At 37.5% G+C, this 26,251-nt stretch overlaps 1 protein-coding gene across 3 annotated transcripts in view; it reads left to right on the plus strand.

Moving 5' to 3' along the window:
* The window catches only part of Pik3c2a (phosphatidylinositol-4-phosphate 3-kinase catalytic subunit type 2 alpha), a 98,173-nt gene that overhangs the window by 61,790 nt on the left and 10,132 nt on the right, over nt 1-26,251 (plus strand). For all 3 annotated transcript variants that reach the window (XM_028778211.1, XM_028778212.1, XM_028778213.1), the window contains 17 exons: nt 1,511-1,556; nt 1,632-1,842; nt 4,425-4,547; nt 5,471-5,638; nt 7,971-8,082; nt 9,243-9,388; nt 12,345-12,533; nt 13,515-13,608; nt 13,924-14,018; nt 14,366-14,546; nt 16,622-16,726; nt 17,489-17,581; nt 19,547-19,676; nt 21,240-21,376; nt 23,629-23,798; nt 24,430-24,586; nt 25,224-25,333. In XM_028778211.1, the coding sequence (XP_028634044.1) occupies nt 1,511-1,556; nt 1,632-1,842; nt 4,425-4,547; nt 5,471-5,638; nt 7,971-8,082; nt 9,243-9,388; nt 12,345-12,533; nt 13,515-13,608; nt 13,924-14,018; nt 14,366-14,546; nt 16,622-16,726; nt 17,489-17,581; nt 19,547-19,676; nt 21,240-21,376; nt 23,629-23,798; nt 24,430-24,586; nt 25,224-25,333 (2,267 nt within the window). The remainder of the gene's footprint in view (nt 1-1,510; nt 1,557-1,631; nt 1,843-4,424; nt 4,548-5,470; nt 5,639-7,970; nt 8,083-9,242; nt 9,389-12,344; nt 12,534-13,514; nt 13,609-13,923; nt 14,019-14,365; nt 14,547-16,621; nt 16,727-17,488; nt 17,582-19,546; nt 19,677-21,239; nt 21,377-23,628; nt 23,799-24,429; nt 24,587-25,223; nt 25,334-26,251) is intronic.

Genomic DNA, 26,251 nt, shown 5'->3' on the forward strand with positions numbered 1-26,251 from the left:
CTCTCTCTCTCTCTCTCTCTCTCTCTCTCTCTCTCTCTCTCTCTCTCTCTGTGTGTGTGTGTGTGTGTGTGTGTGTATATATATGACTTTCCCTTAATCACTGAATAGTAGTAGAGTTTAGATTCTTTAGGGATGTTATTATCATGCTAGTGAAAAATACTATACTGTGTTACAAAATGGTTATTTAATTCATTCAAAATAAGAGGACTGATTTTATTCTTTTCCATAGTAAGTTTTAGGTGCTCTGATTTGTCTGTCTTCTTGAGACAGGGCCTCATATTTTCCAAGCTGGTCTCCAACTTACTGTACCTTTGCCAAGGAAGTCCTGGACTTCCTGTCCTGCTCTTACTTCATAGGTGCCGGCTGCAGGCGCGCACTACCATGCCAGCCTTTTGTTTCTTACTTACTTTGAGTCAAGGTCTCACTGTGGCTCACAACTTTGAACTTGCTATATTCCTCGTTCCTCAGCTTCTCAGATGCTGTAATTATAGGTATGCCTTCCCACTCCAGCTTGCCTTAATTTTCATATTATTAAAAATCATTTGTTGTCAGGCATAGTGGCACACATCTTTAATTCTAGCACTTGAGAAGCAGAGGCAAGTAGATCTCTTGAGTTCAAAGCTAACCTGGGCTACATAGTAGTAAGAACCCCATCTCAAAAAAAAAAAACCCTTGTTTACTTAGGTTTATGTTTTCGCTTTTTTCTTTGGTTGGTATTCTGCATTTGTGTGTGGGTTTATATGGATGCAGATATTCATGTGAGTATATGGATATGTGTTGGGGGTGAGCAGATGTCCATGTGGAGGATGGAGGTCTACAACAGATGTTAGCTGCTCTCCGCTCCTTTTGAGACAGGGTCTTGTGTAGAACCTAATGTTTGCCGGGTGGTGGTGGCGCAAGCCTTTAATCCCAGCACTTGGGAGGCAGAGGCAGGTGGATTTCTGAGTTCGAGGGCAGCATGGTCTACAGAGTGAGTTCCAGGACAGCCAGGGCTGCACAGAGAAACCCTGTCTCAAAAAACAAAAACAAAAACAAAAAAAAAGAACTTAGCTAGATTAACTGGCCAGTGAGCTCCAGAGTCTACAAGGATTCACTTTCTACCTCATACCCTCTCCCTTCTCTGTGCTGACATGATACACTAGCTTTTACTTGGGTGCAAGGAATTCTTCTTTATGCTCTCCTGGCAGTTGTTTTACCAATTGAGGCATTTTCATAGCCCTCCATTTCTTTGCTATTTTTTTTTTTTAATTTTTCAGACATGTTTGTGGCAGATTTCTTCTGAGAAGGGTTTCTTTGATATTTAAAGAAATGTATCAAAAGTAAAGGTTATTTAAAACAAAAGCAAAGGCTAGAGTGGTGATACACTCCTGTTATTCCCATCATTTTGGATGAGGATCAGTTTGAGACCACCCTGGGCTATACAAGACCTTGTCTCAAAAAAAGGAAGAAAGGTAAACATTTTATATTAAATTATGGTCAATTTCTGACTAATTGATACATGTGTGTACAGGTGACTTCATTATCTGGAGGAGATACTATCAAGAACTCAACTAGGGGTATGTCTTTAGATTCTTTACATTTTGCCAATGATTTTTGCTTTTTCAGAGAATTAAGACTCTGTTTCAATGTAGGGTCACTGAATCCTGAAAATCCTGTTCAAGTAAGCATGGATCACTTAACGGCAGCAATTTATGATCTTCTCAGGCTCCATGCAAATTCTAGTAAGAGTTCTACAGGCTGTCCCCAAAGTAGCAGGAACGTCAAGGAAGCATGGACTGCAACAGAGCAGCTCCAGTTCACTGTCTATGCCGCACACGGAATTTCCAGCAGCTGGGTATCAAAGTAAGTAACTGCTTAAAGGACATTCACATCTTTACCCACAGGCTATACTAACTTAGTGTTAGTAACTACTTTTGTCTTTTTTGTTCAAATCAACAATTCAGAGAACACTTTGTGGTTTCAATAAAATTACAGAGCTATCTGAAGTAATTGTAGTGAAAAACGTCATTTTTATGACATGAAAAAAAGAGCAAGAGAGCCAGGTGTGATGGTGCACACCTTTAATCTCAGCCCTCAGGAGGCAGAGGCAGGCATATATCTAAGTTCAAACCCAGCCTGGTCTACAAAGCTAGTTCCGGGACAGCCAGGGCAACATAGAGATACCCTGTCTCATAAAACAACAACAAAACCCAGGAAAATACATAGTGAAACTGACAAACAAAAATGTTATTTAAAAGAATTACCTCAAGATTGCTAAGCTTTTCTGCCTTTCTTTTAGCATCAACGTAATTTGAAACAAAATGTAATGGGACTAGAATTCAGGCCCTATATCCCTTCAATAGCTCATAGTCTACTAACTGTTAATATTTGAATTCTATAAGAGCATATTTCTTCTTACTAAAGTTTTTATAAGGGTTGTCCTCTTGATTTCTTTTGTTAAAATCTTTAAGGCATAGCATTTTTTACTTTACTTTGAAATAACTAATATAAATTGAAAAGTGTAAAATTAATATTTTATTGAAATATGTTCGTGATGGCTTAAAAGATTCAATAAAATAAAGTCTAGTGAAGAGTTAACAATTCCACTTGAGCTGGGCGGTGATGGCGCACGCCTTTAATCCCAGCACTTGCGAGATAGAGGCAGGCGGATTTCTGAGTTCGAGGCCAGCCTGGTCTACAGAGTGAGTTCCAGGACGGCCAGGGCTATACAGAGAAATCCTGTCTTGAAAAACAAACAAACAAACAAAAACACACAAAAAAACCAAACAAACAAACAAAAAAAAACAATTCCACTTGAATTGAGCTTCAATTAAATTCAATTGAATTGAAATGATGGAGTGTTTTTGTTGTAGTTTTCAAACCGGGTCTCTGTGTAGTCCTGGCAGTTCTGGAATTTGCTATGTAGCCTTGAACTCACAAAGATCTACCTTCTCTGCCTCCTAAGTGCTGGACTAAACATGTGTACCACGATTACCAGCTGAAAGTCGTTTTGTTAAGTCATAAAGTAAGTGTTTACTGAGCCCCATCTATAAGCAGAGTTTTCAGTATCGGAAATTCAGTAACAAACAAGAGAACAATGCCTTTCTGGAGCTTTCATTTAAATGGCTATTACTGCCTGTTTCTTTTTGTCTGTCTTGTTATTGAAATGATTTCTCACTACATTGTTCAGGCTGGTCTCATCTTCATTGGCTGAATTATCCTTTCACTGTGGCCTTTTAAGTAGTAGAATTACAGGTGTGTTCCAAAATGCCCAGCTAAAAACATGGCAAACAAATTGTGTTGATTTTTTTAGCTTGTGTTTTCTTTTGTTCATTGGAGTTCCATGTAGGAGGACCCACATAGTAGGAGAACCAACTCCCATCCTTTAACCTCCATACACACAGCTTCATGGGCTCAAACACACTCTAAAGAAATGTAATGAAAAAACCTTTCTTTTTTTTCTTTTGATACAGGGTTTCCCTGTAGCCCCTGCTGTTCAGGAACTCTCTGTGTTGATCAGGCTGGCCTCAGACTTACAGAGATCCACATGCCTCTGCCTCCCAAGGGCTGGGATTAAAGGTGTGCACCATCACTGCCCAAAATAACTTTAAGTTATAGATTTAGGTGGGCATGACATGCATTCCTTTGCTCCTAGTACCTGGGAGGTGGAGACAGAAGAATGAGAAGTCTCCAAGAACAACCACCACACTACCTATTCACACCCAGAAGCAGCTGTGGATATGAGTAGAATGATTAGCATGCATGTAAACCTAGAAGTAAGTTAGAATAGAAACAGAATACAGTTTTATTGAGTCCAAGGTTCTTAGAAGATTGTCTTATTGTGTCTGTATGAACAGCAATTTAGAACTAAGTCATTGCTATTTAGTGAAAGAATACAGCAGTACCTGTGAAGATCAGCCAAATTGTTTGGTCTGTGTATTGTTAAATAATGCTTAGCTGAGTATTTCAGTGGTGTAGCAAAGGAAAGTAGCATCAGCATCTCCACTACTGCTAAGAAAGAAACCAAAAAAAAAAAAAAAAAAAAAAGAACAAACCTCAACATAAAGCAGGAATGTAATGGAAGTAACACCAAGGGAAGATAATGTTGGTAATTCTTGGATTTTAACTAGAGATGGATAAACACATAGTCTCTTATCATTCATCTGTGCTCCAGCACAGTACCTGAAACAGCTTATATCTATGGGGATCATTGTAGTCCCAGCACCCCCAGCCCCAGACTGACACTTGGGTTATATGCTTCCCTCTCTACTTATTTTGTTACACCATTTCTCTGTTTCTGTAGAATTTGCAAAAGTTAAATTTCACATGGATTTCAAAAAACAAAAGGTGATCATTTTTGTCACTTGGGAAAAACTGCTAATGTATTTGTGTTCGTTACATAATTATTACCAACCTATAAATCAAATTAAGCTTTCTTTTCTCAGTTATGAAAAATACTACTTGATATGCTCCCTGTCTCACAATGGGAAGGATCTTTTTAAACCCATTCAGTCAAAGAAGGTTGGCACGTACAAGAATTTCTTCTATCTTATTAAATGGGATGAACTGTAAGTGGAGTTTTTTACTTTTATAATTAATTCAATGTACCCTGTTCTGTAATTTTTCCAATGTATACATTATTATGATCACCATTGAAATTCAGTAAATTCTTACTAATAGCTTGATATCTTCTACACAAAATATTGTAAGATAAAATGTGATTGCTGGGCAGTGGTGGCACATGCCTTTAATCCAGTACTTTGGAGACAGAGGCAGGCGGATTTCTGAGTTCGAGGCCAGCCTGGTCAACAGAGTGAGTTCCAGGACAGCCAGGGCTACACAGAGAAACCCTGTCTCGAAAAACCAAAAAAAAAAAAAAAAAAAAAAAAAAAAGATAAATTGTGATTAAAAATTTTAAAGTACTCCTTTAAATATCTGTTTTAAAATTGCAATAGTATAGTGTTATTTCTTTGTAGACTTTGTCATGTCAAAGATAAAAATTTACACAGAACTCTAGAAATGATATTTTATAAACTGCTTGCTTAAGTTTTTATTATATAATACCATACAAGAATCCAGATCTTAATACTCAAGCTGAATCTTAAGTTTATGTACATGATAGTATTCTATATTAATTTTTGTAAATACTTTTTTAACTAAGGGAATTTGTCACTATTTAAGTGAATGGCTAGTTGTAGAACTAAGGTCTAATTTTATTTTGCCTAATTATCAAACTGCCTATCTTTAAGTACTTAGACATTTTTACAGAAAGAATTGTTACATTTTTGAAGTTTTATACTGATAATGAGATTTAAGATGTAACATTACAAGTTAGCCATATTGCTGCTTAGCTAAAAGTTACTCAGAACTAGATTGTTTTATAAGTGAAATAAAACACCTAAAATTATCAATCTTCATTAAAAGTTTATTAAGCCTTACTTATAATCTGGTTTTGTTCTTAACATCAACAGATTTTTTTTCTGCCCCACAGAATCATTTTTCCTATCCAGATATCGCAGTTGCCATTAGAGTCAGTTCTTCATCTTACTCTGTTTGGAGTTCTAAATCAGAGCAGTGGAAATTCCCCTGATTCTAATAAACAGAGAAAGGGGCCAGAAGCTCTGGGCAAAGTTTCTTTAACTCTATTTGACTTTAAACGGTGAGTATTACTGAATTGTGATAGTGAGTTCTGTGACACACTGTACATCAAAAACAGACTGGAGGTCGGGATGGAAGCAATGACAGATGTGAGCTGTGAGCTAGACAAGCAGCCTCTCTGCTGTAGTTTCTCTCAGTGTAATCTGGTGAATGTGCCAAGGATTGCTTGTCACTCATTAATCCCGGAGAAAAGAAGCAGTAGCCAAAGACTGTTATTTCTGTAAAGTATATTATGGCACAATGCAATGGCTCTATCAGGTCTCTTGATACTAAAAGAAATCTTATTTTTCTCATATTTCCCACCCTTCTCCATTTTCAGAGATGGAATAGGATTAAACAGTTCCAACTCACTGGCCAGTCCTTAGTGTTAGGAGCCCTTGATCTAAGAGTTTTAAATATCTCTCTTGGGGACAGTAACCTATATGTGTATCTGAAGTTCCAAGTACAACCATGATTGCCATTCATCCACCTGAATCTGAGGCACAGGGTCTCTGATTGGCTGGCCAGTGAGCTCCAGGAACCTACCTGTGTCCGTTACTCTCAACACTGAGATTGCAAATATACACTGGCATACCTGGCTTCTTAATATGAGTTCTGGAGATCAGACGCAGATCATGCCTGTAGAGCAAGCACTTACCAACCAAACCATCTCCTCAGCCCTGCAATTGTTTAATTTTTGAGAATACAAAAAGTAAGATCATTTGTAAGAGCAGCAAGTACTCTGAACTTCTGAGCCTTCTCTATCCTTTATTTATACATTCATACACAAAAAGTTTTAAAGATTAATCTTGGAGAAAAAGACCTTTTTTAATTTATCAAGTATGTAACTAAGTGTTTTAAATAATTGATAGTTTGGGGTAAGGATCAACATAGGTCATAAATCCCACTTTTAAAAAAAACATTCAGTTATAGAGTGAGTGTGTGTGAGTGTGTGTGTGTGTGTGTGTGTGTGTGTGTGTGTGTGTGTGTGTGTGTCAGAAGACAGTTTGCAGGAGTCAGTTTTCTTCTTCCACAGTATGGTTTTGGAATTGATTACAAGTTGTCAGTTTTAAGAATCAGAGCCCCTACATGCTAAGACATCTTACCAACCCCACTTCCTATTTTTATGACTGTATTTTGTTACAATATATCATTACAACATACTTGTTCATATATTATTCTTAACTACTTTATATGACTATAGCCAAATGAAGACTTTGCAACAGAGACTGCTATAGCTGAAATTATAAATCTGTGCTATCATATCCAGCCTTGTAAATGCATTTATTCATTTATACTTATTTTATGTATGTGAACATTTTGCCTGCAAGGATGTCTGTATACTATGTACATGCATAGTAACCACAGAGATCAGAAGAAAGTATTGGACTTCCTAGAACTAGAGTTATGGGCAGTTGTGAGCCACTGTGTGAATGCTGGGAATTAAACCTGGGTACTCTTCAAGAGTAACAAGTGCTATTAACTACTGAGACAAATCTCTAGCCCCCATTTTTATTGTTTTTAGGCAGGAAATCACTATGTAGCTATCCCAAACTTAAGGTTCTGCCCCAACCTCCTGAATACTGAGATTGCAAATATGTAATAGGCTCCTAAATATTTATTGTCTTGCCTTTTAGAGAAAAAAAAATGTACTGAGGGGTGCTTAAATATAATTTACCTCAAATAAGTTGTGCTTCAGTGGCAAAGCAGTTACTGATTCTCTTGGCTTTTTATTCTAATGGTAAAAATCAGGGTGCAGTTCTGTAATTTAAACCATGATCCTGAAGTCCTGGTCTCTGGAGAAAACTTGGAAGGAGTTGTTGGGTTTTTTTGTTTTGTTCTTTTACCTTTCTGTTTGCATAATGGTATTAGACAACAGTTGCTGTCTTTATACCTTCTGTGCTCTCTTCTCAATGCCTTTCTTTCTTTCTTTCTTTCTTTCTTTCTTTCTTTCTTTCTTTCTTTCTTTTTTTTTTTTTGGTTTTTGGTTTTTGGTTTTTCGAGACAGGGTTTCTCTGTGTAGCCCTGACTGTCCTGGAACTCACTCTGTAGACCAGGCTGGCCTCGAACTCAGAAATCCGCCTGCCTCTGCCTCCCAAGTGCTGGGATTAAAGGTGTGCGCCACCAAAGCCCAGCAATGCCATTCTTTCAAGATGCATTTTTATTCTCCCTTTCCCTGTTCCCACCCCACACTTTTTCATCTAACTTCTCAGTACAATGTAGTAGCTGCCTCCTTCCAATGTATTCTTTAAAACTATACTGTTCTTACTAACATTCCAAGTTGATTATCATGATGTTCTGTGGGTTTGGGATTTTTAAAATGAAAGTCACAGTATTCTTTTATGTTCATTAAGGTTTTTAACATGTGGAACTAAGCTTCTCTACCTTTGGACTTCATCACATACAAATTCTATTCCTGGAGCAATCCCCAAAAAAAGCTATGTCATGGAAAGAATTGTACTACAGGTAATGGTAGTTCTTAATACATACATGGAGGGCTTAAATGTGAATGTCTTTGTAAAAAGTGTATATTCCATAACTTGGATTGTTAAAGAAGTCTAATTAATTTTGTTTTAATCTCAGAATCTCTCTTTAAGTGTTAATAAAACCATTTCCAGTTTCTGAGAGAGTAAAACATGCTGGGTTTTGTTTTTTTTTTGTTTTTGTTTTTGTTTTTTTTTTTGGTTTTTGGTTTTTGGTTTTTCGAGACAGGGTTTCTCTATGTAGCCCTGGCTATCCTGGAACTCATTCTGTAGACCAGGCTGGCCTCGAACTCAGAAATCCTCCTGCCTCTGCCTCCCAAGTGTTGGGATTAAAGGTGTGCACCACCACCGCCCGGCAAATATGCTGTGTTTATCCCAAGAAATATAAACATGCTTTTGAGACTGATGAACTGTTGTTGGTAATCACTATCAACCAGAAGAAAAAAAGCACTAGCTTTATACTTAATATAAATGTATCTAGATTGTTATGAAAAATCACTTTCCTGAAAGACAAAGATACTAATATGGAAAATTTGGATTATAATTTGAGTGATTTTTGCCAGGCAGAGGTGGAACATGCCCTTAATCCCAGGCTTTGGGGGCTGGAGAGATGGCTCAGTGGTTAAGAGCACTGGCTGCTCTTCCAGAGGTCCTGAGTTCAATTCCCAGCAACCACATGGTGGCTCACAACCATCTGTAATGGGATCCAATGCCCTCTTCTAGTGTGTCTGACAGCTACAGTATACTCATATAAAAAAATAAAATAAATTTAAAAAAAAAAGAGAGAGACAATTCTCCTGCTGGGCAGTGGTGGCACACGCCTTTAATCCCAGCACTTGGGAGGCAGAGGCAGGCAGATTTCTGAGTTCGAGGCCAGCCTGGTCTACAGAGTGAGTTCCAGGACAGCCAGGGCTACACAGTGAAACCTTGTCTCGAAAAACAAAAAAAAAGGAAGAAAAAATCCCAGGACTCAGGAGGCAGAGGTAAGCAGATCTCTGGATTTAAGGTCAGCCTGGTCTGCAGAATGAGTTCTAGTACAGCCAGGAATACATAGAGAAATTCTGTCTTTGAGAAAACAAAGAATCAAAAAACCAAATACACAACACAATTCTTTTTTTCACTAATTTCTGTTAATTTTTTCAGGTTGATTTTCCTTCTCCTGCATTTGACATTATTTATACATCTCCTCAAATTGATAGAAACATTATACAGCAATACAAGTTGGAAACACTGGAGAATGATATAAAGGGGAAACTTCTGGATATTATTCACAGAGATTCATCATTTGGGTATGCTTTGTTTATTACTTTCTTGGCACTCCCTTGTGATGTAACACTAAGATTAAGGCCTGTGTTACAGCCTCTGATTTAGAAATTGTCTTGATATGGAGCAGGCCATATGGGACTCGGAGTGCAGAATGATCCCAACAGTGCCGGCGGAAGACTGGCTAGATACAAATCAGGGGGATGTATAAATCTTGAAGTCTTTTTAATTGTTTAGTTTTAAAATTATTTCTGTAACTCATGTGTCTGTGTGTGCCCATGTGTAGAGAGGTCTACATGGGGTCTCTTCTTCTCTGTCTCTTTAACTCATTTTGGAGACAGACTTTTACTGAACCTGGAGCTCACCTCTTGGCTAGGCTGGCTGGCCACAGACTTTAGGGAATCCTCCCTGTCTCTTCATTCCCAATGCTGGGGTTGCAAATGCACACTGCCACACCAAATTTATATGTTAATGCTAAGGATCTGATCTCAGGTGGCAATGTTTCCACAGCAGGTACTTTTTCTACTGAACTATTTACCCAGATCCATTTTTACTGTATTTGTGTACATGTATGTGCATATAGAGTATAGAAATCAACATTAAATATCTTCCTTAATCACTCTCCACCTTATTTTTGAGACAAGGTCAGTGACTGAATCTGGAGCTTGCCAGCAAGTTGAATAGACTGACTGGCCATCAGGCCCTAAGGATCTTCTTGTCTCCACCTTTATCACCCAGATGCTTTAAAACAAAACAAAATACAGCACATGAGTTCTGGGAATTGAATTTAAGTACTTATGCTTGCATAGCAAGCACTTTCCCATCTTCCAGTCCTTCTTGTATTATTAAAGGCAAACGGGCTGAGAGATATATTTCTAATACATATTAGTTGACTAATTTGCTTAACCTATAAAGAATCTTTCATGGGCTGACAAGGTGGTACAGCAGATAAAAGTGCTTTCCAGTCAAGCCTGGCCACCTGAGTTGAATCCTATAGCCCACATAAAGGTGAAAGGAAAACACAGATTCCAAATGTTGTCATCTCACTGCCATGCATGCTCTATGACATATGTGCCCAAGCATGCATTGTACACACACACACACACAGCCAATAAATTTTTAAAAGGGCCTTTTCATGTTAAATGATGAATAGCTAAGTAGTAACAAAAAGGAGATGAACAAGACAAGCCCTTAAAAATGAGATATAATTAATACAATGTAGTATCTTACATCCAAGTAGCAAAAATTTATAATCATCATCCTATGAAGCTAAGTTGAAAATATATATACACACAAAGAATGAGAGAGAATTATTTTATTAGCAGGATATTTAAAGGCCATTTTGGAGAGCACTTTGACGAAATCTGTAGATGTCATAATACGTATACACTGCAACCCAGCAATGCTGCTTCCTATCATAAAGAAAATCCTCCTATATTTCTGTATTGAAGTGTGAATGTTCTTTGTAATATTTATTTGCATTGCCACCTGATGGTTGATGTCCACTGATGGAAATTCAGTTATCCAGTTAACAACAATGACTATTTATAGCCATATATACTAGTATGTGATCCAGTAAATGGAGAAACCAAGCAGCAGGCTAGGATAGTGATATCATCAATACAGAAAAAATAAGATCTAAAACACACCCATGTGGATACTTCTGTATGAATAGACCATCTCTGGAAGTATAGCATACTGTCCTAGTCCACTTCTCCCTCGGGGTAGCCAGGCCCTTTGTGCACTGGGCTGGACTGGGTGATGCAGGCAGGATCTTGGTCAACAGTGAGTTCATGGACAAAGAACACACACCCAGGAACAGCTTTGGAGAACTAATTCAGTTTATTTTTTGGGGGGGGGAGATAGAGACTATTTAAACTTTTGAGGGGTGGGTAGGGGCTATCAAGATGAATGTGCATCATTTGCCACAGCTAAGTATGCCTCCTCTGCATGAAGAGGAATTCCTGGTGCTGCTGGACATGACCTTATAAGAGGAAAGGAAAGTTTAATCTGGCTGCCGGCTTTGTGACCTCCTCTCAGGAGGCAAAGGTGGGGAGCACAGGGCTACGTTGACCAGGACATACAGGCCCTGGGAAGTAGGATAGAGAATCCTACTCCTTCAGATTTCACAAAAAGAATTCTGGAGTTTGGACATGCTCAATCCCACTCTTGTTCCAGGTCTGCTTTCCTAGTCCCAAGGCTCCCTGGCCTCATAATAACAGATGCTTGTCTGTAGAAGAATTAGGAAGATACCTGTCTTAATTAAAGTTACTATTGCTGTAAAACACCATGATCAAAGCAACGTGGGGAGGAAAGTGTTTATTGGACTCACACTTCCACAGCACTGTTCATCATTGAAAGAAATCAAGACAAGAACTCAAACGAACAGGAGCCTGGAGGCAGGAGCTGATGCAGAGGCCATGGAGGGATGCTGCTTACTGCCTTGATCCTCATGACTTGCTCAACCTGCCTTCTTATAGAACCTAGGACCACCAGCCCAGAGATGGCACCACTCAGAGTTTGGCTGGGCCCTCCCTCTGTCCATTATCATTACTTAAGAAAATGTGTGGGCTTGTCTGCATTTTCAGTTAAAAGTTCCATCCTCTCAGATAACTGCAGTTTGTGTTAAGTTGACCTAAAACTAGCCACCGCAACTTACATGCTTATCATATTCCTTGCTGTCTTATAGGATGAGCTCTGCTTGTTTAACTCTCGCTTTGTACTGCTTGGCATCTCCCTTTATTGCAGTTTCCCTGTATTTTAACAAATATGGCACTTTTGTCAAGGCAGAATGATTTTCATCTCCAAATGAAGGTAGATTAGTGATGTTTGCTGTACATTGAATATTTCTCTTTGATATTAGTGTTAGTACTATTAAGAGGTGACTCACAAATGAATACATTTCTTCTTTAAATTTTTAATTATTGAGATAATTATATCATAATTCTACTGAGAAGTAATTTAATTCTATTATATATGCAGACTTTCAAAAGAAGATAAGGTCTTTTTGTGGGAAAAACGCTATTATTGCCTAAAACATCCAAATTGTCTTCCGAAGATACTAGCAAGTGCTCCTAACTGGAAGTGGGCTAATCTTGCCAAAACTTACTCACTGCTGCACCAGTGGCCACCATTGTGTCCACTAGCTGCATTGGAGCTCCTTGATGCAAAGTAAGTCAAATACATTTATTTGTTGTTTTATTGTCAAATTTTAAATCGATGTGTTATGCTGCAGGGGTACTTCCCTTTTAACATGAAAACAGAATAAAAATGTAAATTTGTATATGTAATTTATATAAACTTAATTTTTTTTCATTAAAATGGTCAAGAAAGCATTTTGTGTCATTTAAAACTTAACCTAAAGAAAGAATTAAATAGCTAATTTTGAATAATAATTTTTTATTATATAATTTATAAAAAAATTTTTTTCAAGACAGGGTTTCTCTGTGTAGCTGTGGCTGTCTTAGAATTCAATTTGTAGACCAGGCTGGCCTCGAATTCATAAAGATCTAAATTTATAATTATTAATAATTAATATTTTATTATAGAGACAAAATTTGTTTTTATGAAGCTAAAGTTTTGCAATAATCTGGGACTAGAATCTGTATTTAGACAGTGTTTTTCCTACTTTAGTAAAAAGAAAGGTATTGAGGGGAGGATAGGAGGGCAAGAGAACACATGTGATATACAAGCAGAAGGGGAAGTGGAGATTTGTGAGGTGGGTGGTGGCGGCACACACCTTTAATCCTAGTGCTTGGGATACAGAGGCAGGCAGATCTCTTGAGTTTGAGGCTAACCTAGTCTACAGAAGGACAGGACAATCAGGGCTACACAGAGAAACACAAAAAACAAAAAAATAAAAACACAAAACAAAGTGGAGACTGTGGGAGAGATTCAACCAGAACTAAGTATGTATAAAAATTCCATTAGGAACTTGCTGTGTAGATTAGGCTAGCCTAGACTCAGAGGTTGGCTTGCCTCTGCCTCCTAAGAGCTGAATTTAAAGGTATGTACTGCCACACTAGCACATTGGTTTTGAATAAGAGCCATTTGAATATTCTTTCTTAGGAACAGACTAAAATTGTGTTTTCAGTTAATACAGCTGTATTAGGAAGAAATTACTGTTAAATCTCAATTTTTCTGATATTCTAGATTTGCTGATCAAGAAGTGCGATCGCTAGCTGTGAGCTGGGTAGAGGCCATAAGTGATGATGAGCTAGCAGATCTTCTCCCACAGTTTGTACAGGTAGGAGTTTTTACTAGGCTACCTTGCTTCCTACTCACCCACTCTAGTTCCAGTGGGTAGGGAAGGACTATGGGACCCGTTTTCTATTTTAAAATACCAATACAGGAGAGCAGAAATGCTGAGGACACTGTGAGAATGTAGTAGAAAGCTTCTGCTAGACAAGCCTTTTACCACTGAGCTATAAAGCCTAGCGGCTTCATTTCTATAAATATCTTTTCACCAATGAGTAATATTTCATCTACATATTTAATGCTTTTATCTGAACAATTTAATATGGTTTGACTCCTAATAACACTTATTTCCTCTTACACATAGGCTTTGAAATATGAAATTTATTTGAATAGTTCACTAGTGCGCTTCCTTCTGTCCAGGGCTTTGGGAAACATCCAGATAGCACACAGTTTGTATTGGTAAGATTTAAACTGTATCAAGTGCCTTCTTTCTTTTGCAGATATTGACAGAGTTGTCATAATCATTAAATATAAACACTGTGCTCATGATGCTTACTGTGGATAACCAAATGCGTAGTGAATCTGTTATTTTACAGAACCTAACATTTTAGTCTTTAAAAATAAAACCAAAATTAATAAAATTTGACAATATTTGAACATTATGGCTTTATAATAACTAATGAACCTTTTCTTGCTTATATGACTTTATTTTCTAGATATACAAAATAGATCTTGTTAAATTGATCCTTGCAGGAACTTCATCTAGTTCACAGAAGTGACTGACATATATATTTTTGTTGCATTAGGCTTCTCAAGGATGCTTTGCATGATACACACTTTGGAAGCAGATATGAACATGTGTTGGGTGCACTCCTCTCTGTAGGAGGAAAAGGACTCAGAGAAGAGCTTTCTAAGCAGATGAAACTTGTACAGCTTTTAGGAGGAGTGGCAGAAAAAGTAAGGCAGGCTAGTGGATCAACCAGACAGGTATGTACCCGTCAAAGAAAACACAAGTATTCTTTGGGGGTCAGAGTAGGGGAGATCTCTCTACATACCCAGGCAAGCTGGCCCCTGTATCTTCTTGATTCAGCCTCCTCAGTGCTGGGATTGCAGATGCTTGCTACCTCACTTGGGCAGTTGCTATTTTTTAAATTTAATATTTTTATTGATTATTTGGAAATTTCACATAATGCACCCTGATCCCGTTCACTTCCCAGTACTTCTAGGTCTACCCCAACTCTTATGATCTCCCCCAAGACACGGGGAGTGGAGAGGGGGAGGAGGAGGAAGAAGAGGAAGAGGAAAAACAAACAAACAAGCCCAAGTCAATTTGTGTTGTCCCATATGTTCACTGAAGCATGGTCAAACTCCCAGTGGCCAGCCTTTTAAAGAAAACTGATTCTGTCCCCTACCCCAACCCCTCCAGAAGCCATCAACTGAAAGAGCCTATACTTCAGCAGCCTTATCACAATTTTTAAGAATTCTCTTCTCACTTGGGCAGTTGAAGTTTTAGTAAGAACTATGTTGAATCTATAGACTAATTTGGAAATACTTTGATGGGAATGTGTATGTGTCTATCTATCTATCTATCATCTATCTAATTGGTTTTGGGGGGGGACAGGGTCTCCCTATAATCCCTGACTATCTTTGAACTCAGTGGGTTGACCAGGCTGGTCTCAAAATCACAGAGATCTGCCTCCCAGTGCTGGGTTAAAGGTGTGCACCACTACACCCAGCCCTAATAATGTATCTTAATTCTTGAACTCAGCTTGTCTTGTGTCATGAACACAAGGTAGAATGTTTATTTAGATGTTCTTAGATTCTTTCAAAAATTGTTCTTGTTTTTGTTTTGTGTTTTTGAAAATGGCTCTTTTCACTTTATCTTGGAGAATTTTTGTCAGCACATACAGAATACTGAATCTAAATACTTCAGATTCAGTAAATACATAATGTCACAAAGTATTTAGAACATGATTTCTGAGCCTCCATGTACATTGTTTATATATTTTTGCTTTCCCATGTAATGCTGCTATGAACATTATTGAATACATCTTTACCTAACCTCTAATATTTCTTATTTCTTTCGTTTTATGTTTTGAAAGGATGACATCTTACTATGTTCCCAGGCTGGTCTCAGACTCTTAAGTTATCTCAGTTTCAGTCTCCCCAGTAGTTCACTGTGTAGATATATGTCTCTGATTCAGGCATGCTTTTGTTTCTTTTTTTTTTTTTTTTTTTTGGTTTTTCGAGACAGGTTTTCTCTGTATAGTCCTGATGTCCAGGCTGGCCTCAAACTCAGAAATCCACCTGCCTCTGCCTCCCAAGTGCTGGGATTAAAGGCGTGCGCCACCACCGCCCAGCATGCTTATATTTCTTTATGGGATATTTCTATGGACAAAATAGTCCGGTTAAGAGCTATATACATTTTTAACTATAATGACTTCTGTTAGAATCTTGTTTTCTCTAAAAAGCTAAACCTCCCTGGGCATGATGGCACATGCCTTTAATCCCAGAACTTGAGAGAGATAGGCAGGTCTCTGTGAGTTCCAGGCCAGCCAGGGATATATAGTGAGACCCCCACACCCATGACCCCACATCCTGTGTATATGGATGTTACTAATTAGACTTAACGAATTGTATAGGAAAAAAAAGAGAGTTTGTGATGTTAGGAGGGAGATGTATTAGGGGATGTAGGAAGAGGTGGATATGAGCAATACATAGAAGAAAATTTCAAAGAACAGATTCTTAGTGCTGGAAGGTGGCATTGTCAGTAAAGTACTTGGAGCGCAATCTTGAATTTACCCACGTAAAAAGGCAGCAGAGTGGTACCCACCTGAAATCTCAGTGCTGGGGAAGCTGGAAGCAAAGACAAGAAAGAGGATCTCTGGGGCTCATTAGCCAGCTAGCCTAGCCTAATCAGTAAGTTCCAGGTTCAGTGAGAGACTGTCCAGAAATACTAAGCATTAACCTGTGGCCTCATGAGTAGGCACATACATGAACATACTCAGAGTGAATAGGTCTTCATTTTCATGATGTACTTACAGAGAAACTCTCGTCCACAGGTGGTCCTCCAGAAGAGTATGGAACGGGTACAGTCTTTTTTTCTGAAAAATAAATGCCGTCTTCCTCTCAAACCAAGTCTGGTGGCAAAAGAATTAAACATTAAGGTAACACAACACTCTTACGTTTAACTACACTTCACAGTAATGCACAAAAAGAGAGTTGCTTCATGTGAGTGTGAGTAAGACGTGTAGTTTGTAAGTACATAGGAAAGGGTGGTGTTAGGTGTATTTTCAGCATATTTTTACCTAATCAGTATTCCTTAAAACATAGTGTCAGAATTTTTTTTTTTAATATTTTGGATTTTGTTTGTATTCTTAAATTAGGGTTGCGGTCTTACATTAGCTTTTTGGTAAGTTTTCTTTTAAGGTGAAATTTTTGTAGAGCATTTGTCTATATGTGCAAAGCCCTATATGTGCAATCTCCAGCCCCACAAAAAATTAGGTGAAATGTGATTTGACCTTTTCTGTGAAACTATTAAAGTGTTGATATTTGATTACATAAGTAATGAATCTCACCAGTACATATGTGAAAGTGGAGCTGTTCTAGATCAGAGTAGGAGTCACACAATTGTGTGCTCTGTTGAGAGATTCAGATACTTTAAAGTTCAGGTGATGAAAGATTTATTGCACCAGATTTTAAATTTTTGTCATTTCTGCCTTTCTAGTGAAGCTATTTTACTGCTATCTACTATGTTTAAATTTTATTTACATATATTATTGGCAGATCATATAAATGCTAGTTAACAACCATTGTATGATTTGCTGTAATTCAGAGCAGATGAAAAGGAAAGACATCAGGGACAATAAATTCATAATTCACTTTTATGCTAGTGTTAACCTTTCTAATGCTCAGTGTTGTGTTCGCAGTCATGTTCGTTCTTCAGTTCTAATGCGATGCCTCTGAAAGTCACAATGGTAAATGCTGATCCTCTGGGGGAAGAAATTAATGTCATGTTTAAGGTGAGAAGACTAGAGTTATTCTTTGGTTTTTGTCTCTTGGATTTCTTTGAGGGGGGGATGCATTTGATTTGGTTTTGAAATGAGGTCTCTATATAACCCTGGCTGTCCTGGAACTTGCTATGTAGACCAGTCTGGAATTGAATTTAGCAGTTATCTCCTCATTTCCACCTCCTGAGTGCTGGCATTAAAGGTGTGTGCCACCATACTAGGCCAGAAGAGGGCACCAGATCACATTATAGATGATTATGAGCCACCACATGGTTGCTGGGAATTGAACTAAGGACCTCTAGAAGAGCATCCAGTGTCTTAATCTCTGAGCCATCTCTCTAGTCCATAATGTGTGCACTTTTTAAAAAGAAAGAATGGAGAGTTCTGGTTAATTAAGTTGATTAATTGGAGGTTCACAAAGACAGCTTAAATTGAACCTTCTTTGATAGATACAAGTTTCTGTTTATTTTACTGATATTGGTGCCTTTTTCTAAAACAATACCATCTGTGTTAATTATAGACATTTTAGAATTTGTCTCAATATTTGTTAAGGCAAATCTCCCTTAATCTTTTTCATAGTTTTCATGGGTAGCCTCAAAAATATATTTATAATTGTTCATGTTAAAATTATGTTATTCAGCCAGGTATTGTCCATATACTGAATTCCAGGTATCCAGAGCCAAAGGCAGAGTTCAAGGCCAATCTCATCAGTATAGCCAGTTCCAAGTCAGCCAGGGCTGCAGAGTGAGACTCTGTCTCAGAGGATAGTAATAATAAAAATGTTCTGTGGTCCAGTTCTTAAAAGAAAATTGAAATGCTGACATTCCAGTTAAACCTCCTCATTTGGGAAGACTATTATTTAGATTTTACTCATTGTATGTGCATGAATGTTTGGGTGTGCGTACATGCATGCTGGTACCCTCTAAGATCAGAAGAGGGCATTGGCTCTTCTGGAACAGGAGTTATAGACAGTTGTGAGCCACTGTGTGTGTGAGTGTGTGTGTGTGTGTGTGTGTGTGTGTGTGTGTGTGTGTGTGTGTCTATGTATGAATGAATGTATGTGCTGGATACTGAACCTAGGTCCTCTGAAAGACCAACAAGTGACCTTAACCTCGGTGTTACCTCTCCAGCCCCAAGAAGACTGATATTTTTAAGTGACCTTTTATTTTAAGTGATTGTAGATTGATTGACCATTATAATTCTTGGTGACATATAACTGTAATGTGATGTTATATTCAGAATATTAGCAGTGATGTAGCCTAGAAACTATCATAAGATCCCTATGATCTCCTTTTTTGGTTTTTGGGGTTTGTTGTTGTTTTTCTAGGCAGGGTTTCTGTACGTAGCCCTGGCTATCCTGGAATTTACTCTGTAGGCCAGGCTGACATTGAACTTTGAGATCTCAGTGTCTCTGCCTCACAAGTGCTGGGAGTAAAGGTGTATTCTGCTTCCTTTTATTTTTTAATTAAAGATATTTTTTTAAAGATTTATTTATTTATTATTTATGAATACACTGTAGCTGTCTTCAGACATACCAGAAGAGGGCATCAGATCTCATTACAGATGGTTGTGAGCCACCATGTGGTTGTTGGGATTTGAACTCAGGACCTCTGGAAGTGCAGTCAGTGCTCTTAACCACTGAGCCATCTCTCCAGCCCTAAAGATATTTTTTACATACTCTAAAATTCAACTTTTTAAATGTACTGTTGAGTAGAGTGTAGCTCAGTGGTAGAGTACTTGCCTAGTGTACACAAGACCAAAGACTCAGTTCCCAGCACCTCAAAATTAATTAATTAAAACAAAATTCACTCTTTGTGAAATGGAGACAGAAAGAGTTTTAAGTAAGTTTCTCTAGGAAAGTACAGTACAGCTCTGATAATCCCTTCTCTGTACACTCCCTTCCAAACGCCCCTCAGATCTTGCAGCATGTAACAAGTGCTTGGGGAAAGGTGTAATTTTTATTCCCTTAATTTCGAGGTTGGTGAAGATCTTCGGCAAGATATGTTAGCTTTACAGATGATAAAGATTATGGATAAGATCTGGCTTAAAGAGGGACTGGATCTAAGGATGGTGATATTCAAATGCCTTTCAACTGGACGAGATCGAGGTAGGTTTTTTAGTTGGGTCTTGATTTCTTTGTCTCATGAAGGTAGTTTACTTTTGAACTTGCTTGTGTTGTATACTTATAGGTCCTGCTGCATGCTTACTGGGGTCTCAGTTATTTAAATCCAGTGTTACTTATTGGTTGGACTATTTATAATTAAATACTTTTAAAACAACTATAAGGCATTTAGTATAAATACTAATAAAACAGCTCAGTAAGTAGTCTTAATAAATACTTTGTATTAACCAGAAGTGTAGAACAATTGACCCAATAAGCAATTCATTTACTTAAGCCAATTTTGGGTTTATTTCCACAGAAATACCAATAATGGGTTTGGTTTTTTGTTTTGTTTTGTTTTTGTTTGTTTGTTTGGTTGGTTGGTTGGTTGGTTTTTGTAGATTTTTATTTTGTTATTCAGTTGATAGTTTTTTCAGTTTTACTTTGTTATTTATGTGTTTTGGAGACTAGGCACACATATATGGAGTACAGAGAACAACGTTCAAGAGTCAGTTCTCAGCTGGGTGGCGGTGGCAGCACACACCTGTAATCCTAGCACTTGGGAGGCAGGGGCAGGGAAATCTCTGAGTTGAAAACCAACCTAGTCTACAGAATTAGTTCCAGAACAGCCAGGGATATACAGAGAAACCTTGTCTCGAAAAACCAAAAAGGAGAAAAAAAAAAGTTCTTTTTCTTTCTTCTGTGGATTCTAGGGATTGAACTCAAAAGCTAGCATGGTAGCATGGCGGGCACTTTTAATCACTGAGCCGTCTCATTCAGTCCTCAATTGAATACATTATGTGATAGATATTACATGTTCATCAAGAGACACCATTGTTCTTAATCAGTGAACATTCGTTAGATACCTACCACATGAACAGCATATACACACAACATTCATAATTCAATCATTACATTTTAGATACTCTTTTATATTTTATTTTTCATTTATTTCTCTGGATGAGGGTTAAAGGTGTGCAACTCCACCACCACCCGACATTTTTTTTTCTTCCTTTATTTTTATGTATATGGGTTTGTTTGTTTTTTTAAAAGAATTTTTTTATGTATTTGAGTGTCTTAAGACACACCAGAAGAGAGCAACAGATCCCATTCCAGATGTGAACCACCACGTAGTTGCTGGGAATTGAACTCAAGACCTCTGGAAAAGTAATCAGTGCTCTTAACTGCTGAACCACCTCTCCAAGCCACCTCTCCAAGGGTGTTTTACTAGCATGTATGTTTGTGCACCATGTGAGTGCTTAGTCCTTGGTGCTTTTGGATGCCACAAGGGGACATCAGATCTCCTGCCACTGGGGTTACAGATAATTGTGACGTGTAAGTGCTGACATTCAAACCTGGTTCCTCAGGAAGAGAAGTCAGTAGTACTCTTAACTGCTCAGCCATTTCTCTAGACCTTGGATGCTTTTAAAAAGTAAGATAATTTTGGCTGCTCATATTTTTCAGTATGACCTGTCCGATTTGGTATCTTATTTCAAGATTGAAAGGTATGAATATTTTTAAAACTTACTGTGGGGACAAATTTTCACATAGCTTGATATTTTGTTAAAGGCATGGTGGAGCTAGTTCCTGCTTCAGATACCCTCAGGAAAATCCAAGTAGAGTATGGTGTAACAGGATCCTTTAAAGATAAACCACTTGCTGAGTGGCTGAGGAAATACAATCCTTCTGAAGAAGAATATGAAAAGGTGATCAGTATGTTTCTTTATTCTAAAGAACTATCAGAATATATTTTATAAAGGCTATTAATGCTTAAGAGCTGTTATAATGTTAATATGGCTTAAGGAAGACTCATAATCACTTTGAATGGCATCCTAAAAAGACTCCAGTTTTGTTTTGCTTCAGTAAGTGTTTTTATTAGCTTATGAAGAATTATCTTTCAGTATGGCATTTTCAAAAAATAAAATTGATTTTGTGTTTGTCTGCCCTATCTTATTGTCCCTTGTGCCCTCTATTTGAAAAGATTTATGTCATTTAGCCGCCTAATTTAGGTACCATTTATGTGTCATTTTTATAGTCATTAAAGTGCTATCTGTTGACCTGTGGAAATAAAGCAAGCAAAATTTGTACATTGTGCATCTTTTAGAGTAGTTTAGTTAGACCACTCCCTTTTTAAAATTCTTTTTGATAGGGTGTCTCTACGTAGGCCCTGGCTGTCCTGGAACTAACTGTGTAAGCCCTTAAACTCACAACTCATGAAGTTCTGCCTTCCTCTGTCTCCCTAGAGCTGGGATTAACGGCCAACATATTAATTCTTTGTAGTCTTGGAAAGCAATATGGTAGAAGATGATATTTCTTCATTTTAATATTTCTGATAAAATGATGGCTCAAAGAGATTGTTGAACAGCATGCACTAAGCACCTTCTTTCCATTTGACTAAGAAGGAATGCAGCAAAGTGGAGTCCTGTTGCCTGTGTTGGATTCTGTCGTTCCCACCTGCAATTACATGATCTTGACAAACACTGAAGTCCTGTTATAGCTTAGTTTCACTTGCCTGTAAAATGGCACAAATCTTAATACCTACGTTACTGGTTTATGGTGTTTTTTTAGTAAGTAGTTGTAAATAGATTGGTGTTAAATGTTATATAAACATTTTGCTGTTATCATTATTAACAATGGTTTCTAGAGGATTATAAAATAAAATTAACCACAAAGACCAATAGAAATCCAGTATTTTGCTAGTATTAGCATTATGGTGCAAACTTGTAGTCCCAGTCTTCAGAGGTTCAGACAAGAGGATACAAACCCTATCTGAAAAAGAAGAAAACAATCACAGTATTTTAAGAATCAATATGTATGCTTTAAAATATGATGTGTATCTTATATGCTGTATATCCTTCTGTGTTATGTTAGTAATCCCTGGAATAGTAAGGCTAACTAAGTGTATGCTCTGTGTGTGCTGGCATGAACCCAGAAAAGAGTGTCAGATCTCTAATTAGAGTTACAGGCAATTGGGAGCTACCTGTTCTTAGTGCTTGGAATCAAATTCAGATCTTCAGGAAGAACAAGCACTTGCAACTGCTGAGCCATATCTGCAGCTCTGAGCTAACTTTCTTTACATATGTTCTCTATACTAGTAGAGAGGAAAATTATATTGATGTAGGTTAAAAATTAGGTTTTCTATCCTGGATATTGAACCCAGAGTTTTGTGCAGTCTAGGCATGCACAAGATTAATTTTGTCCCCTCAATAACAACAATGTCCTCATCTACAAACATGATACTTAAAAGCTGGTCATGAGCCATTCGAGTTTTTTGTTGTTGTTTTTCAAGGGACAGATTTCTCTGTCCCTGGGTGTCCAGGAAATCGCTCTGTAGACCAGGCTGGCCTCAAACTGAGAGATATGCCTGGGATTAAAGGTATGCACCACTACTGTCCAGTTTATACTATTTAAGTAGACACTGGCAGGACCCATATCTGTTCAAAGACAGAAGCTAAAGAGATGCAGCAGTAACTACGTTTTGGAAGGGCACTTAGTTTCTGAAATATGAAAAGATTGGCTATTATTCCCATAGCTCAGTTTGTATGCTGATGCTCTTAAGAGACGTTTTTAGTAGTTTCATACCTTTAAAATTTTTTGTCCTTGCATTTTTTGAGATAGGATCTTATTCTAACTGTCCTGAAACTCATAGCAATCCTCCTGCTTCTATTTCTTGAGTGCTGAGATTATAAATAAGAGCTACCATACCCAGCTTTCCAGATATTGTTTTTAAAGAGTGATGGATTGGACCTAATGTAGTGGTACGTTCCTTTAATCTCAACACTCAGAAGGCAGAGGCAGGTAGGTCTATGTGAGTTTGAGGACAGCAAGGGCTACATAGTAAAACCCTATGGAAAAAAAAAAAGTGATAGATTACTACTGCACACTGGCAAACCTTGCCTCACCTTGCCTCCTTTAAGGCATTTTTTTTTTCTAACATAATCTTATGTCTTTGTTACAGGCTTCTGAGAACTTTATCTACTCTTGTGCTGGGTGCTGTGTAGCCACCTATGTTTTAGGCATTTGTGATCGGCATAATGACAATATAATGCTTCGAAGCACAGGACACATGTTCCACATTGACTTTGGAAAGTTTTTAGGCCATGCACAGATGTTTGGTAGCTTCAAAAGGTACTAATGTTCTTATTACTATCACTGAAGGTACATGTCCCAGGCCTTGTTCTTGCTGTGCTTTGCATTGTGTCTCTTTTTGAACATAACTGGGAATGAAAAGGCCTTAAGAGATGAAAAGGCCTTAAGAGATGATCTTACCACACAATAGACAAAACCAGTTTGCATCTAAACTTTGTTGAAGTAAATGGACATGTATTCTGTTTAATCTAGTTCATGGTGTCTGCTACAAATGGTTCTGTTTGTATAATCGTAATGAGTATAAATTCTCTGCATATTTTTGTAACCACTGTTTTTTTTTTGTTTGTTTTGTTTTTTTGGGTTTTTGTTTGTTTTGTTTTTTTGTTTTGTTTTGTAACCATTGTTGAATCTGTCTTTGAGGATATGGATTTATAAGTAACCACTTTTGTGAAAATTTCATATTTAGGTCCTGTTCCAATGATGAAGTTGCTATGTAAATCGTTTTCCTCAAAATGTGAATTTTCAAGGATTATGGAAATGCAAAACCGTTTGCTGTTTCCTGCTTGAAAATTGTTATACCTCACATGGCTTCGTTTAGTAACTTTTAACAGCAATGGAACCATTTATTTTGTGTGTGTCTGTAAAGATACTCTCTGTGTACTTTCAACAGGGACAGAGCTCCTTTCGTGCTTACCTCTGATATGGCATATGTCATTAATGGAGGTGAAAAGCCCACCATTCGTTTCCAGCTGTTTGTGGACCTCTGCTGTCAAGCCTACAACTTGATAAGAAAGCAAACGAACCTCTTTCTTAACCTTCTCTCACTGGTAACAGTCTTTATAGACATTGAATTTTATATTAGAGCCTCAGTATTTTGATAGTTTAAAGAGGATGTTTTATGCTTTTAGAATTAAATTGGCTATAGTCACAAATGTCAAAATGTTAATGCAATATTTTTAGATTACAGCTATAAATCCCCAATGTCTGATTTCACTAATTAAAAAAATACAAAGTCAGGAAAGTGGTGACCCCCAGAGTGGAGAGTAGTAGTGACTGAGGCCTATAAGGGGCACTCTCTGCTGGTGAGTACATTTCTGTCTCTAGATCTAGAATGTTCAGGTGGCAAACATTCATTAATCTGTATACTCAGGATTTCTGTACTTCCTAGAATATATACCACCTCAGTAAAAAGAACAAAATCAACAACAACAAAAAGGTGCCATAATTGTGACTAGAATTGTTATAGCAAACATAATCCTGGGGGGGAGCTCAGGATTTTACCTATTATATTCCATAAATGGACTTTACTTCCAGCAAGTCATGTGACTTCTTAACTTTGTTTCTTATTTTAAGGGTCACTTAAATAGCCAAGACATTAACAGACTCTTCAAGTATATGATAGTTTTTGTTTTCTTAATTCTAAGTACTTGACCAACAGAAATGTTAACATTTTTTTTCCTCCAGATGATTCCTTCAGGATTGCCAGAACTTACAAGTATTCAGGATTTGAAATATGTTAGAGATGCACTTCAGCCCCAAACTACAGATGCTGAAGCTACTATTTTCTTCACTAGGTATGGCATACTTAATTGTGTCAAAAAGTCCTTTGTGACAAAAGACTAGGGATGTAGCTCAAAGGTAGAGTGCTTATCCTCTCCTCTGTAAGGACCTGGTTGTTCATTCACCAGCACTAAAAGAAAAGCAAGTTAATGAAAGTTGTAGCAATGCTTAAAATAATGTTTATTCCTCTCACTCTATATATAAAGTATAATCTCTGTGTTTTTAGTACATGATTTCCACTAGATGAGTCTTTATATAAATATGTTTATAAAAACATATTTATATAAACACGTATTTAGAAAACACGCTTTCTACAGTAATGATAAAGTGCTTTTTTAAAGGTTTCTTTCTGAAACGATTTATTTTTTAAGAGTCTACCATAATAGTTTCTATGAATACCACAACCCAGCAGGAGACTCTTATAAACCAAGGCTGTACATTATTGCTTCATGACAGTATTTGAAGTGCATGTCAGGGAATGGCTAGCATTTGAATGTCACTGTTGCTTTCAATAAAAACAGATCTTGGCAAACATGTTCTAAAGGCCCAGTGACCATGTTCACTGAATTCTGTTGTTATGTCTTCTAGGCAGGAAGCTCACTTTTTTCTCCCTCTCTCTCAGTAGAAATGAGGCATGAAGCACTGGCCCGATCTTTCCTAAAGTCAAGTTTGGCTGAAATGAAGGAAGCTGACTTTTCAGTGCTTCCCAACTTAATCAACCAATTTGGCTGTTTATAGTTTTTATTGTGGTTGTTGTTCCCCTTCATTGGGGCTGGGAACCAAACCCAGGGCTGTGTACTTACAAGCATTTTACTACTGAGCTAAACTCTCAGTCTTTTGGGGTTTTGTTCTAGTCATTGGTTCCCCTAAGTCAAGCAAGTAAAGGACTACCAAACTTCATCTTAGACCTTACTTCTGAGTTTTGTTGTTCC

The sequence above is a fragment of the Grammomys surdaster genome, unplaced genomic scaffold (genome assembly GCF_004785775.1).
Source record: "Grammomys surdaster isolate TR1022 unplaced genomic scaffold, NIH_TR_1.0 330, whole genome shotgun sequence".
NCBI lineage: Eukaryota > Metazoa > Chordata > Mammalia > Rodentia > Muridae > Grammomys > Grammomys surdaster.